The 14,560-nt window shown below is 43.3% G+C and overlaps 1 protein-coding gene across 4 annotated transcripts in view; it reads right to left on the bottom strand.

The window, feature by feature from the left end:
* The window catches only part of NTRK2 (neurotrophic receptor tyrosine kinase 2), a gene marked incomplete at both ends in the record, with an annotated part of 320,362 nt that overhangs the window by 280,713 nt on the left and 25,089 nt on the right, over positions 1 to 14,560 (bottom strand). For all 4 annotated transcript variants that reach the window (XM_080819661.1, XM_080819658.1, XM_080819659.1 and 1 more), the window contains 4 exons: positions 2,940 to 3,094; positions 5,765 to 5,833; positions 11,012 to 11,083; positions 11,200 to 11,274. In XM_080819661.1, coding sequence (XP_080675787.1) covers positions 2,940 to 3,094; positions 5,765 to 5,833; positions 11,012 to 11,083; positions 11,200 to 11,274 — 371 coding nt within the window. The remainder of the gene's footprint in view (positions 1 to 2,939; positions 3,095 to 5,764; positions 5,834 to 11,011; positions 11,084 to 11,199; positions 11,275 to 14,560) is intronic.

Raw genomic sequence — 14,560 nt, 5'->3', positions numbered from 1 at the left:
GTGGGTGGAGCTGTAAGTGTAAACAACCATCTACATAAATTAGAAAACTCTTCCAGAACTAGGACAAAAACCCTGAAAGAGTAGGCTGCGTGTCAAACAATAAATTTTTAAACACACACACACACACACACACACACACACACCCCAAAGTACGTTGTGGTAAAAATTTTAGAATAACTTGCAAGAGGAGAAACTCTTTAAAGCTTCTAGAAGGAAAAGAAAAGCATAGGTTCCCTGTCAAGAAGCACGCGTAAGACTGGCCTCAATCTCTCATCAGCAACACTGAATACAAGAACATAATACAATATCTGCAACGGTCTAAAAGGAATTCTTTCGAGTCTAGGGTTTCATACTCAGCCAATTCCACTGAGAAGAACAAACACAATCTGATTTTCCACCAGGCGAGAACGTGAAGATTTTATGCTTCTTAGCTTCTCTGAGAGAAATATTAGAGGATACACACCAGCAAAAAGAAAAGCCACTCCAAATGGCAGTAGGATACAAAAGTTAATGATACATACAAAGAAATGGTAAATCTTCAAAACAGTCAAGTAACAACCTACAAATAAAATCCTAGTTGACAACAATCTGAGGAATGGGAAGAGAAAGTAAAAGGAAATAAAACTCTCCCTTCTTCTCTTGCTGGGAGCCATCTCTAGATACTTAAAAGAAAAATATGTTTTAATATGAGTGGTGAATATTTGAGTATCCTATATTTCCAAAAACACAGAAACATAATTAATAATCTTCAAACAAGAAAAAAATAAAACACACCAGAAGTGGTAAAGGAAAACACTATAGAAAAACAGACAAAGGTTATAAATAGGCAAACCACCGAAGAGTAAACATAATGTCCCCTAAACACAGAAGATACCCAACAGTCATCAGGAAAATGCGAACCAAAAAGCAATGACCTACTGTTTTTTAGAAAAACAAACAGATAAGAAGTTTGTTTATATCAAGGTATGCTTTGCTGGAGTGGCTATAAATTGGTACAATTATTTTTTAATGTATAAACCACATAAGCCAAAACTTATGCTTCCTGCTCTGTACTGCAGGAAAACCTTTTCATCTGTATACAGGTACAAAGAGCACATGCAAAGACGCTCCTTCTAACATTTCTGGAGTGACAAAAGATGGGAAATAAGCTAAATGCCATCAATGTGGAAATTTTAATGTAATTAGATAGATTCTATCATGAATCCCATGCATTGATTAAATAGAATATTATAGATCCGTAAGCACTAACCTGAAATGATCACAAACAAGAAAAACACAAGCTTTACGTGTAATACAGGTTCTTTTTAACCACAAAATGTATCAACAATACTTGTACAATCACAAATAAGTAAAAAAAACCCTTGGAAAGAAAAAAAATCAATAGATAAACAACAAAACTGTCTGAGTACAAAATCTGTAGAGAAATAAGTCTATCCATTCGCCTTTTTTGAAAAGCATCACCGACACTGAAATCAGGTGTGAATGTTACCATGAACGTAATCATCCCAACCGAGCAATCAAGCCCATTCCCTCTGAGTCAGGACAGTGAATTCCCGGAGTCCCTCACACACACAATTCATTGACTAATTTGCAGCAAGCAGAAAATTACTAAAAACTGGCAAATTCATCAGGAAAAATGAGGACCAGTTCCCTCCCACTCTCGCCCTCTCCAGTCGCTATGGTCTCACAACAACACATTAGGTGGGTCGCATTCCTGAAAACTGTCAAGACAACACAGCCAAAAATTAAAATTTAAGAAAAGAAGTGGTTTCAGGCAAGGGCAATGCAGACGTCTATTATGGGGCCGTTTGAGGAATCAAAGCAGGAGCTCCCTGCTCTCTCTTCCTTCCTCTCAGTGGTTGCCGAACCAATGTGGTCACAACAGCCATGGACTTGGGAAGCCGGCCAAGAAGCCAGGTGACTCAATGCTGAATTTCTTGTCCCTCTAGGCGATTTCTCTCAGCGGTGCAAATTTATACCAGAACAGAGCACAGTCACCCTCTTATCAATCAGGAAAAGATATATATTAAAAGTTGGGTTTGTTTGTTTTTTTTAAGTGTTGGCTAGCAAAGAAAGCTGAGGGAAGTTGGCAAGAGAACAAAGCCTGATTCCCCTGTTAGGAAGCCACAGGGCTCGAGGAGAGAGAAATCTGTGGGAAGAGTAACTGCTCTCTCGCAAGCCCCCTCAGGGTAAAAAACAAATACTTATCTTGCCTTTCATGACATTCTCCTTAAAAATGAACAGCCGCCCTATCTTCCTTCAAGAAAAATGGATCTCAAACAATACGAAGAATTGAACGTTTGTCAGAGGGTGTCCTCTCCGATTCTGGAGGTGCAAATCGGAGGTGCAGACGCTGAGGAGAAGTGAGGGCAAGACTGAGGAGGGGCTTGAAACTCAAACCTGGAAAAGCGTGTGTAAGGGCATATTCCTGGTGCCCCATGAGGAGACACAGCCATCTGGCAGCAAGACAAGTTGAAGGGACTGTGCTGGATTAAACTGCGTTTTCTGGGTATGGTGAGGACACTCTACTACCACAAGATCCTTCCCGCTCCATTTTCTGGGTGCCAGCCGTGTAAACACGTGGCCAAGGAAGTATCACACGCTTCGCACATAGTTTTCGGAAGGACGGACAAATGGATCGATGGATGCCACGACCAGACAAATGAAGAAAGAAACAGTGGAATGAACAGCACAGTTCTTCTCCGTGCGCGTCAAAGCCATCCATTCAGAATTAATATTCTACTTGCAAAAAATAGTCGGCAAAGTTGCTCCCCGCTGATTTCCCCACACTGCACACAAATGTTGCCCAGCTCACCAGAGACCTCAACAGTATACTATATAAAATCTGGGTAGTGATAATCCTCCCAGACTCTCTACCACACCAAGGCAATTAGAACAATTAATAGCAAATAGAATTCATCGATTCGAAAGTAAATTACCACAATTGGGTATCTGCAGGTTTGCCAGGGGAATATTCTTGCTGCTTTCATTTAGGCAGTACAAATCCTGAGTTTCTGGGCTGGATTTAGTCTCCTGAAGAGTCTTGATCCACATAATGTCACAGGAGCATGTAAATGGATTGCCCACCAGGATCCTACACGGAACAAAAATGACACCTGATCAGGCTCCTCTTTGTCAGTGTTCACGACGCTAGCGATTACAAAGCGCTGCGACATTATGAGTTCTTTCTGGCCAGCAATCTTCGGGAGTCATACCCACCTTTACGGTTTCACAATACTTATTCATTCCTTTATCTAATACTTACTGATCTTCTGCTAGGTGCAAACACCACCGTGGGCTCCAAAGGAGGCAAAGTGATGCAAGACCTTTCAGAATAATAGGGAAACAAGACAGGACTATAATAGAGGCTAGAAAAGGATGTCTCATAGAATGGGGGAAAGTCAGATGCCATAACCAATTTGCCATGGCCATTATATAGCAATTAAGATCTTTAGTGAAGATGCCAATCGTTAAGTTGTCAGAACGCTAACATACTTATTCCTGACCAGGCTAGAGATTCCAGTGTGTTCATTTAATAAGCTCAAACCACAGTGGAGAGCAGAGCGATTTCATCTGACTTTACAATAAGCCTATAAATACAGAGTTAAGGCTGAAACCTGAGGGCCAGTAAGGCGGCACTCTCAGCTTTCCGCACTGGGCGACCACCGTTCAGCGGGGCGGATGCAAGAAAGTTGGAGTAAATGTGAATGAGAGAGCCTGGAGGGGAACTCTGAGACCTCCTACACACACACACACACACACACACACACACACCCAAGTTCAGGGTTTCTTCGAGCAGGGGAAGTGAGCTCCAGACGGAGCCACTCAGCCCACTGCGGGAGGGTCTGCGAAGAACAAGCCACCCATCAGCTGAGCTGCCTGGGCTCCCGTGGCCTACGATGGGTAACGGAGGAAGTAGTCAAGAGGAAAATAAAAACCACAAGAAAAAAAAAATCTTTAAATGCTTATTTATAATACTCAGTGGCCTATTTAAGATGAATTCCATTTATGGTAATGAGCCTTTAAATGAGGCCATTTACAATCGTTACATAGGCTCTGCCTGGCATTAACCACAATACTTAAGATTTCCTTGAGGACAGGACCTGGGCTTTGCAACATCATTTACTCCTGTGGTTTTTCTGGTTGGGTTCGAAGAATCTCAGGGATCCCCGAAGACTCTTCCAGGAGTCTCTTTGGGGAAAATGTGGTCATGGCAGCCTCGTTTAATGTGTGTCTGCTTGATCGCCTCTCAGTATCCCTCCAGCAGATACAGAATCGAAGGCAGAAGAGATCCAGAGGGCCTCGACTCCAACTAGTATAAATAAGAGGTTTCCTGGCCTTCTAAGTCCATGAAAAACTGAAGAATCTCCCAAAAACGAAGGCATGACCGAACCCACAGAAGGGATAAAGAAGCGAGGGGTCTTCGGCTGTGGCCTTAGCAATGTCCGCAGGAGCACACCACGCTGGCAGACAGCTGGCTCCTTTCTGAAGGTCACGGGCAAACCGGTCTTCCAGTGACTGCCACGGCACCTGACACTGGCTCGTTTACGCTCCTAGCTCTCCACGAGACTGCAGAGTACTGAAACACAGACAGTGTCCCCCTTACGTCCCCACGGCCCGGTGCGTGAGTCTGACTCGCAACCAGGCCCACACTGAACGTGTGTTGAGTGACTTGATTAAATCTGCTGCCAGGAGAATACGGAAGCCTCTGGATTTGGAGTCAGAACTTTGAATTCTGACCCGTCAAGGACATGTTCCACAGCGATGTTCAAAAGGTTCACACAGGGCATCTCTCATTCTGTTTCATTATTTCTTTAAATTTTACATGCCCACTGCTGGGTTAGAAAGCTTCCATCAAGACCAGGAAATTCAGTGTAGTCCAAAATGACTGCCCATCGCCAACACCTGGCACCAGGCAACTCTCGTTACAACCTACTGACTCGTCTCTCCATGAATGGCATCTTCTCATCTGCACATTTGCCTTGTGAGCAGGCGTGGACCCTCCAACCCAGGCAATATATACCGTGAGAGCAAAAGCTACATCCTGGTATTCAAAGGCCTTGTCCGTCTAGGCCTCCACTGACACGCAGAGCTTCCGCTTTGGGGTTCTTTGGGCAACTTACCATAGGAATATCTACAGTTTCTATTTGCTTCGTGGGGCCAGCGCAAGAATTGAGCACACCTGGAAACGCTGGCTATCAGTCACTAACACGCGGCAACCTTTTTTCCTACCATTTTGCAAAGGACTTTAGAGCATAAGGATAAATCCTGAGTGCAGGGGCAGACCCAGAAGAAAATCTCACAAGGATGGGCAGGGAGGGAGAAGGATGACCTCTCCTCCAACATCCATCAAGCACCAGCGGGCACCAGGGAGTTCTGCCCGTGGGTATTTCCTCTTTGACTGGCTCTGCTTTCCATGAGGGCCTGGACATCACCAACGCTATGAGACATGTTACCTTGTAACGGAAATCACCACCCCCCCCCCATCTTTTTCCACTTTCCCTCCTTTAGAAAACAAATCTTTATGTAAAAACAACATTTAAACTCATCCTAAATGATACCTCACTGTTGAGATTTCTGAGTTTTGGTTACTGAATCAGGTTTATATGAGAGAATAAAAAAACAAGTGGAAAAAAACCAAGAAATCATTTTTTAAGAGTTTTGATATAAAAATAGATCTGCACATCACTCATTAAAAAAAATACTTAATGACTCTTTCCTCTGAAACTGTTTCCCTGAATGCCACACAAGGATCATTACTTACAGCTCAGACAAGTCAAGGTGACGAAAATGTTTCCTAGACAAGCTCGTCAGTTTGTTTCGAGTAAAATTGCTGAAAGAAACCAAAAACATTAAATGTGAATTTAAAAATGTGACATCTCAAGAAGAAAGAATGCAAATAGAGATATTTTTTCAAAATATAATTTTATTTGATCATTGTTCATGCCTTCCTTCAACCATCATCTCTTTCTTCCATCTGGAATAACAACTTAGTTTTTCCTGCCTCTGCTAAAAGTCTTGTCCAGAGGGTAGGGAGAGAGGTAAGCATAATTTCCAAAAAGTCTATTTTTCATCTCTTTCTTAACCAAATGGTTAATTTTTCTTATGTTGATTCAGAGCCAAGTTATATACCTCCTAGAGATCTCTGACCTCTGAACAATTAACAGAAAGAATTAATTTAATCTAATTTAAAATCATAAAACTCACTAGGGAAAAAGATGATTTAAAACTAAACAGCATTGGGCGCCTGGGTGGCTCAGTGGGTTAAGCCTCTGCCTTCGGCTCAGGTCATGATCTCAGGGTCCTGGGATCGAGTCCCGAATCGGGCTCTCTGCTCGGCAGGGAACCTGCTTCCTCCTCTCTCTGCCTGCTTCTCTGCCTACTTGTGATCTCTCTCTGTCAAATAAATAAATAAAATCTTAAAAAAAAAAAAACAAAACTAAACAACATTATGAGTATTTTGAAATTACATAACACATAAAACTCTGAATAGAAACTAAACTTAATGCATCCTTATAGGAAAGAACACACCCACTGATTGATAACTCGGGTAGGCATTGTACGTATATGACTTCTAAATAACCGGAAGGTTACATGATGAGGACAAGAACGACAAAAAACAAGGAATATGTCAGATTTCATCTGAAACTATTCTAGCAACATATCATTTTACGATCTAGACCAACCAGTGGCTTTAGGGCACCTGGGTGGCTTAACCAGTTAAGCATCTGCCTTTGGCTCAGGCTGTGATCTCAGGGTCCTGGGATTGAGTCCTGCATCGGCCTCCCTGCTCCGAGGGGAATCTGCTCCTCCCTCTCCCTGCCCCTCCCCATGCTCATGCTCACTCACTCTGTCAAGTAAATAAATAAAATCTTAAAAAAAAAAAAATCTGGGGGCGCCTGTGTGGCTCAGTGGGTTAAAGCCTCTGCTTTTGGCTCAGAGTCCTGGGATCAAGCCCCACATCGGGCTCTCTGTCAGCAGGGAGACTGCTTCCTCCTCCCTCTCCGCCTGCCTCTCTGCCTACTTGTCATCTCTGTTAAAAAAATGAATAAAATCTTTTAAAAAAAATCTGGACCAACCAGATGGTGAAAAGTCAAAGAAACCAAGTCATATTTGTGATTGAAAAAATACCAATGAATCTACTGACGTGTTCTGAATACCTAGTTTTGTTCAGTGGGCAGGAGTTTCCATTTCTGATGATCAGGGTTGTGAGGCCCTGAGTTGGAAAATTCAGAGCCATAATCCTGGCAGCTAACTTGTTCCGTGAATGTTTACTGGTTGAATTTATTCAAAAAGTGTCCAATGCTTGGACCTCCAGACACGTGTTTAATAACTAGCAGGAATGTAAAATAAACATCAACTTGGACAGAAACCGCCAAGCCCTCAACAAATTGCACTGAGCCTTTCGGGATCTGTTTCCTGCTCCGGAAGCACTGGGTGGAGAGGGAAGACCTAGTCTTCTATGTCAGCCCAGCAAACTCATGGGTTGCTCAGACATCCCACTATGTCTGACCAGTCACCCTCAGGGAGGGGTTCGAGCCCAGGAGCTAATGTAGGAGCCAAGGCTGGTCACGTGATGCATACAGAAACTGCTTCTCCAGGGTCCCGCAGTTCGAAACTGCGTGTGTCCTCACCCTGCCTCCTTCTATACAGAGAGTCCCACTCACCCAAACCCCTACCTACACAAGTGGTTCCTCTTCCTTTGATGCTTACTTCTTCTGTCTTTACACCGAGCATAAAGTGCTCACCCACATGAAAAAATAATCCACTGGGAAGTTGTAAAATGTGCCCACATACATCTTTTTTCTTTTGGAACGTGACTTAAGAATGAGTTTCAGGGGTGCCTGGGTGGCTCAGTGGTTTAGCTTCTGCCTTCAGCTCAGGTCATGATCTCAGGGTCCTGGGATCAAACCCCGCATCAGGGTCTCTGCTCAGTGGGGAGCCTGCTTCCCCCCCTCTCTCTCTGCCTGCCTCTCTGCCTGCTTGTGATCTCTGTCAAATAAACAAATAAAATATTTAAGAAAAAAAAAATAAGTTTCACTGGAGTATCACACATTGAAAAGTCATTCTGCCTGTGTTCTCCAGGCATCTTCAGAAACCGCCACCCTCTGAAGGAAACACAAACAAAACCAGGACTCTTCCTCCCAAGAAGAACTGGGAGAGAGCAGGCAAACAAAGAGGACCCTCCGGTCAAGGTCTCAGTCAGTGACAAAGCCCCCCGTCGGCACCGGCAGCAGCTGGCCCTCTCGGGCTGCCAGCCGCATGGCCCGGAGTGGGGTCACATGCCAAAGAACAAGATGAGTTTTATGAACCATACTTATTATCGGGGACAAAAGCCAAAAAAGAGGAGGAGGGGAGGAGGAAAAATCAACAATCCTCTTACTGTTTGATGACAGAACTTTGCAAAGGAACTAATTAGCACCTCGGCAAAGCCCCTGGAAAATACAAACACTGGCTTTTCTCACAACCCCTGGGTTCTCAGACACTGGGGAGGAATTGAAGGCACCGAGAAATAAACTCAGTGACCAGTCACAGGGGTGGCGGACAGTCCCCACGCGATGCGGAATATGCCCAGGGCAGAGGGAGGGGTGGTGAGACAGGATCTGATCCGAATCTCCCTAAAACCCGAAGTGAAATACTGCTATTGCGAACACCGTTATATCGTTGGGGAGACTCAGAGATAATCAGGATATGCTCCCCCACACGGAGGAAAGAGAAACAGCTTCTAATGCACATTTCTTCTTCCACACCCGGGTCTCCACAGTGTCGATACCCGAGAGGACTGCAGAAACTCAGGAAAAACAAGCCAGCGTCCGAGTCCTCAGTCCTTAGCGGAGGTCGGGACTCAGGTCTGCAAAAGCAGACACTTGATTTGCAGCCTCCTCCAACCCTGCCATTCTCAAAGCCAACTGCTTAATTTAATTTAATTCTGGTGATGAGGAGCCTCTGTCATCCATGAACACTGTATATGAAGTTTACTGGCATTACTGACTGCCTGAATATTGTCTAACTTCATTCTGTCTTAATATTTGATCATGCCTCTACGTCAATAGAGTTTTTGTTGCTTGACCAATGACCTGGCTTCCCGGCCACTGCCTTTTAAAGAAACCACCTAAGATATGTCCATCTCTTTGGTTTTCCACTCTCAAATGACACCTCTTTGGGAGACAGGGATAGCTAGTTGGTTTTATATAAGTGGTTGACAGCACACAGGATGCCATTAAAATTGTTCTTCCATATATCACCCTGAAAAAATACACCAGCGGCTCTGGTTTTCCTATAAATGGCATGCAACAGGGAGGAAGGGAAAGCATGAAGAGGTAGAGTAAGCCCTCTTATGAATAAGTCCCCTTATAAATAAATACATTTATTACTAAAACGACAATTAACCATAGCCCACTGTACACATCACATCGTTAGGGGAAGTGATGGGGTAAAACAGCCCATAAAATGGGGTCGGGAGAGTAATTCAGGTGGAATGTTAGCTGTAATGAAAATACCAGAACTTAACCACCGAGGTCATTAATTACATTTAAGCGATGGCTTTAGAGCATTTTGACTTTTTTTTTTCTTCTCTCCGACTTCTGTCTTGTTCGTGCCCTCAAGACCCATCAGATCTGTGCAGGCAAAGCAACCACAGAGATGAGGCCAGAAAAGCATTTAAATGAAATGCATGAATCAAGCTCTGTGGGGTTTTATCACAATTTTGCTGAATGTTTTGTATCCTTATTCTACAGATGTCATTTTTAAACAGACTTCATTATTAGCGCCACCTAAATAAAATACAAAGTCACGAAACTGGCTTTAGGAAGTTCAGGTTTTTCATAAAATCAACAAATCTCCATAGAGTGTCCAAGCGCCTTGCTCCAAGACAGTGATTTCTTTTATGACTGGCACGGAAATCTTCGGGGGAGCTGTCCTCCCCAAGAAAAGAAAGAGGATAAATATTATAAGAAGGGCCGGTTCTCTAATTACACGGACGGCATAGATTTTATTTCCTGTGTAAGAGCTCGGCCAGGGGTGGGCCCTGGAGTCATAACTCTGTCGCTTTCCATGTAGGGACCCAAGCAAATCCTTGAACTTCCTCAGTCCGGTTTTATGTCTATGAAATGGGAACCAAAAAAGTCTTTCCTGCCAACTGTCGGAAAATTCAAGTGAGAGAATGTGGGAGAGAGTCCTACAGGTAAACTGTAGAGGAGGAGACAGAAAAGCATCATTACGGAGAATCTGCAACGCACCCAAAGGCTAACGGCTGCAGGCAATGTGTCCCCACTGAACACTCGGGGCTCGGGGAACACCAATCGGAGCTGAGGGGCAGACGAGCCTCTGTTGAATGAAGAAACTTCTCAGGAAGGCCCTACCTTTTGGACAATGGGCCATCACCTGACAGGACGTAGCAGCAAACACCCCGAGAAATCCCACAGTCCATATTTCCAGCCGACTTCAGTTGACAAAGCATCAGCGTGACTTGGGGGCCAACATTTGCTATCTTATAATCATCTGAACCTCGGGCGCATCCCATGATTGATTTTTCTCCACTTTTATCAATCACGACAGAAAGTGTTGAGAAAATGAACTTTGAAAAGCGAATCTATGGGGGCCGGGGGACACTTTGGTGATTTTTAGTTCCCCAAAAAGGCCATGGCTAAGTCAGTTTCTTTTAATTCCACTAGTTTGATGTCTTCCAGGGAACATGTCATGATTCCAAGGAAAAGAATCAAGGACCGTGTACCAGGACATAGTTTTCACATCAGACTCTGCTGCTGGCCTGTTGCTCCGTCCAAGATGGAAATGGCCCAGAAATCCATGAAAGGGAATACACAGTCTGTTCTAAGTACCCCTCTGAAAGCTATTCAAAAACCAAAGCTAACATGTCTCAGCTATTGTCACATGTATGCTAACTTTAAAAAAAGGGGGTGGGGGGAGGTTGAGTCTTGGAAAAAAAGGAAGAGAGGGGGAAAATATTGAATAGTTTGGGACCCAGGAAGCAAAAGAATCAACCTTTACTTACATGTGCTGTAAGTTGCTGTTTTTCAAAAAGGCTTTATGAGCCACAAATTTTAATCCGGAATCCACGATTGTCCTAAGAAAAAACACAAAATTGCATGTACGTTAGAATGAACTGGTAAATGCCCGCTTGACTATAACAGAGCCTAAGAGAAAGTTCTGAAATAAGGTACGCTAGTCCTTAGTACTTACAGATTTTTCAGTCCTGCATAAGCTTCAACATCATCTTCGTTGATGATTTCCAACCTTTTCTGATTGGCAATGTAACTGCAAAAAGCGCAGAGTGAAAACCAGTGACTCAGAATGCAGACAGTACATGAAAAGAATGGGTAGCTTCCATCCTAGCTCACCAGGGCAGCAAGCCCTCCCCACCCACCTGAGCCCCACCTGTTTCCTTAAAATACAGAAAAGGGTGGGAGGGATGGAATGTGACTGGGAAGAAATCATGATTGAGCCGGTTTCAAGGTCAACAACAGGTTCACCAAGTTTCATTTTTTTCCTTGATCCTGTTATCACTTCGAACTAACAAATTCAGTCTGCCTCCCTTTTCAATGTATCCCCTGTACCCTTTTCAAGGTATCCCCTGTGTACAGAGGGGAAAATAACCTGGAAATGCATCCACTACCTCTCAAAAGTGTTCCTCCTTATGGTGATGGCCACAGGGATGCTGGCATCGTCACATGCAAGACAGATCACATCTTTCTCCACATGCCATGATAACCGGTCACTCCTTCTTTCTACCTCTTAAAACAATGAAGCCAATTCTCTCCTTTCTCTCCCTCCTCCCCTCCCTCTTTTCCTGTCCCAGGATCCCCTTTTCTTGCCCCTATCATGTCAGCACTCCTACCAATATCCCCTTTCAGGAACCACATTCACAAAGGCAATGTGGTCCTAAAGTACTCTCTGTAGGAACCCTCCTCTTCCCCACCCGCCAGACCCTCAAATACAGGAGGAAAATGGTGACTGACAGGACACAGAATTCCATCCCCTTGACCATGATGACTGGCTTAGAGATGTTCATGTGGCCTCAACCAGACCAATGAATATTTTCCCTAAAATTGAATAGATGATGCTAGGACAGAGAAAGACTTTTACCCTGGGATCTTACTTGAAAGGTTATACAGGCCCAGGGCCTCCATGAGAAATTTCCCTACCACAATGAAAGAGACCATCTAACAATAGTCAGCACACAGAAGGAAAAAGAGCTACGAGATATAATAAGAGAGAGGACCTGAAAAATACCACTTGAGCCCTTGGATCTAGGTATCTCTGAGGTTAAATGTCACTAATGGAAGTTTGATCTGAATTTCTGTCACTTCCAACCAATAAAATCCCTAGTAATACAAACACAAAGCTATTAAACCTACCGCCGTGGAATTTCCTTGTGCTACAGTTATCCGAGTCGCTGTCTATTCATTTTTCCTAGGTCATAACCTCTTTGAAGACAGCTGAATCCTGTTCTATAATTCTTAATATCACCACAGCATCTAGCAAAGTACCTTGCACAAGGTAGGTATTCAAAAGGTAAAGGGTAAATAGATGAATGGATGGGTGGGTGGGTGGGTGGATGGACAGATAAATGGACAGATGGACGGACACATCCATGGATGGGCAACAGCTGGAGTTCCAAAGGCATTGAAAAAATTTTTTTTCAAAAAAAATTTAAGATATGTAACATATTACCATTAAGACATTGAAAGCAATATGCAGGCCTGCTCTCACCAGCATGAGTTAAAATGAAAAACAGTAACTAGTGGGGGAGAAAATCCAGCATCCATAGGTCCTTTCTTCTACACAATCCAGAAAAGGAAAAATAGAGTTGGGGCACCCATTTTTAGAAAATAAACTTTAGAAATCAGGTAAAATAAGGAAATGCTCTGAGATAGCAAAATCACACCAAAGAAAAATAATTTTCAAAGGATCCACATAAACATTGTTCTCTGTTTCATTAAAAAAAAAAAAAAAGCAACCTCCAAGATGGAAGAAGGCATCTTCTGTTCAAAGGTCTTGGTTCTCCCTGATATCCAGGGTCTGGCACTTAAATAAATGCACAGAAAGGATTCACTCCCTGCTCTCTTTCTACTACACTGGAAGGAAACACTTTTAAGACTCCAACCTAGGGGCGCCTTGGTGGCTCCGTGGGTTAAAGCCTCTGCCTTCGGCTCAGGTCATGATCCCAGGGTCCTGGGATCAAGCCCCACATCAGGCGCTTTGCTTAGCAGGGAGCCTGCCTCCCCCTCTCTCTCTCTGCCTGCTTCTCTGCCTACTTGTGATCTGTCTGTCAAATAAATAAATAAAATATTTTAAAAAAAAGACTCCAACCTAGTGCTCAAACAATTTTCAACATCAAGATTTTTTATGAAATATTTCTAAATCATGACACTTCAGATTATTTAAATCATTCCACTATATTTTCAATACAGACCATAGTGACCTCCCTCTTCTCAATTATCTCCCAATAAGAACTTCATTCCAGAGACCCCCTAAATATTAATCCTTTTTTCATGTAACTGGCAGCAAAAGGGGCAGATAGCAAGGGCATGGTTTCCTTTGCAGTCACAGCCAGGACTTCCAGAGAAGCCTGTTCTTGCCTTATAGCTGAGCTAGCATGGTACCTGTCACTGTTCTGAAATCATATAAGAGTTTTTCAGATCTCTTGGTGAGACCATCACTGTGTCCTCCATGCTTATGGCAGGGGCCTGATACTCAACAGGTTCTTAGGCAACATCTGTGACACAAAGCATTTATCTTTAACTTTTCTTTTAGTTATTGATGGCCTTTGTTTTTTTAATTTCATTTTTCATCAGATTTTTAATTGATAAACTCCCCAGTTGTATTCATAAAAAACAACGAGCTAACACAAATTAAAATGGAGGACATGGAAGAATGAAAAGGGCAGAGATATCAACAGAGCGAGGAATTAGGTTCGAAATACATATGCGGCTAGTAAAGGGTCACAGGCTTAATTCTAAGCTTTCTAGTCACCGAAACCCTAGAAAAGAAGGAAAAGGAGATAAATTTCATCAGTGGTAAATTCACAGTATTCATGAGATGAAAATATGTCAGACGTTAAGCAAAGCCTAATGGTTCTTAGATCTAAGACCAGACCAGAGATTGTGTGGAAAACCATCAAAAGAACCATATGAAATTATGAAAAATGGTCACCAGAGAATACTTCTCCACTGTGGAGGCAGGAATACTCTGGATAAATCGTGAAGGTTTCTCCTAGTTAGAATGGGAAAAACTAACAGAAGAGCTGGATTAAAAGGTGGGTAAGTGCCCTCCAGAAGCCAAGAACTGCCCTTCGCAAGTTACCATCTGCAGACATACCCACAACACAGCTGCCCGCTACAAAGTGCTCATCAATTCTACCCCCACGGCCAAGAAACTTTCCTGAGCTACCTCGAAGTGAGGAATCACAGGGTTAGAATGGAAACCAGTACAGCTAATAACAAACAATCCACAGAAGGGAAACCTTAGTGGCCAAGAAACAGATGAAAAACTGCTCACCCCACAAGAAATCCGAAGTGCAAATTACAGGCTGACAATATAG

The sequence above is a fragment of the Martes martes genome (assembly GCF_963455335.1).
Source record: "Martes martes genome assembly, chromosome: 12".
Lineage (NCBI taxonomy): Eukaryota > Metazoa > Chordata > Mammalia > Carnivora > Mustelidae > Martes > Martes martes.
This window is presented reverse-complemented; position numbering and strand designations above follow the sequence as displayed.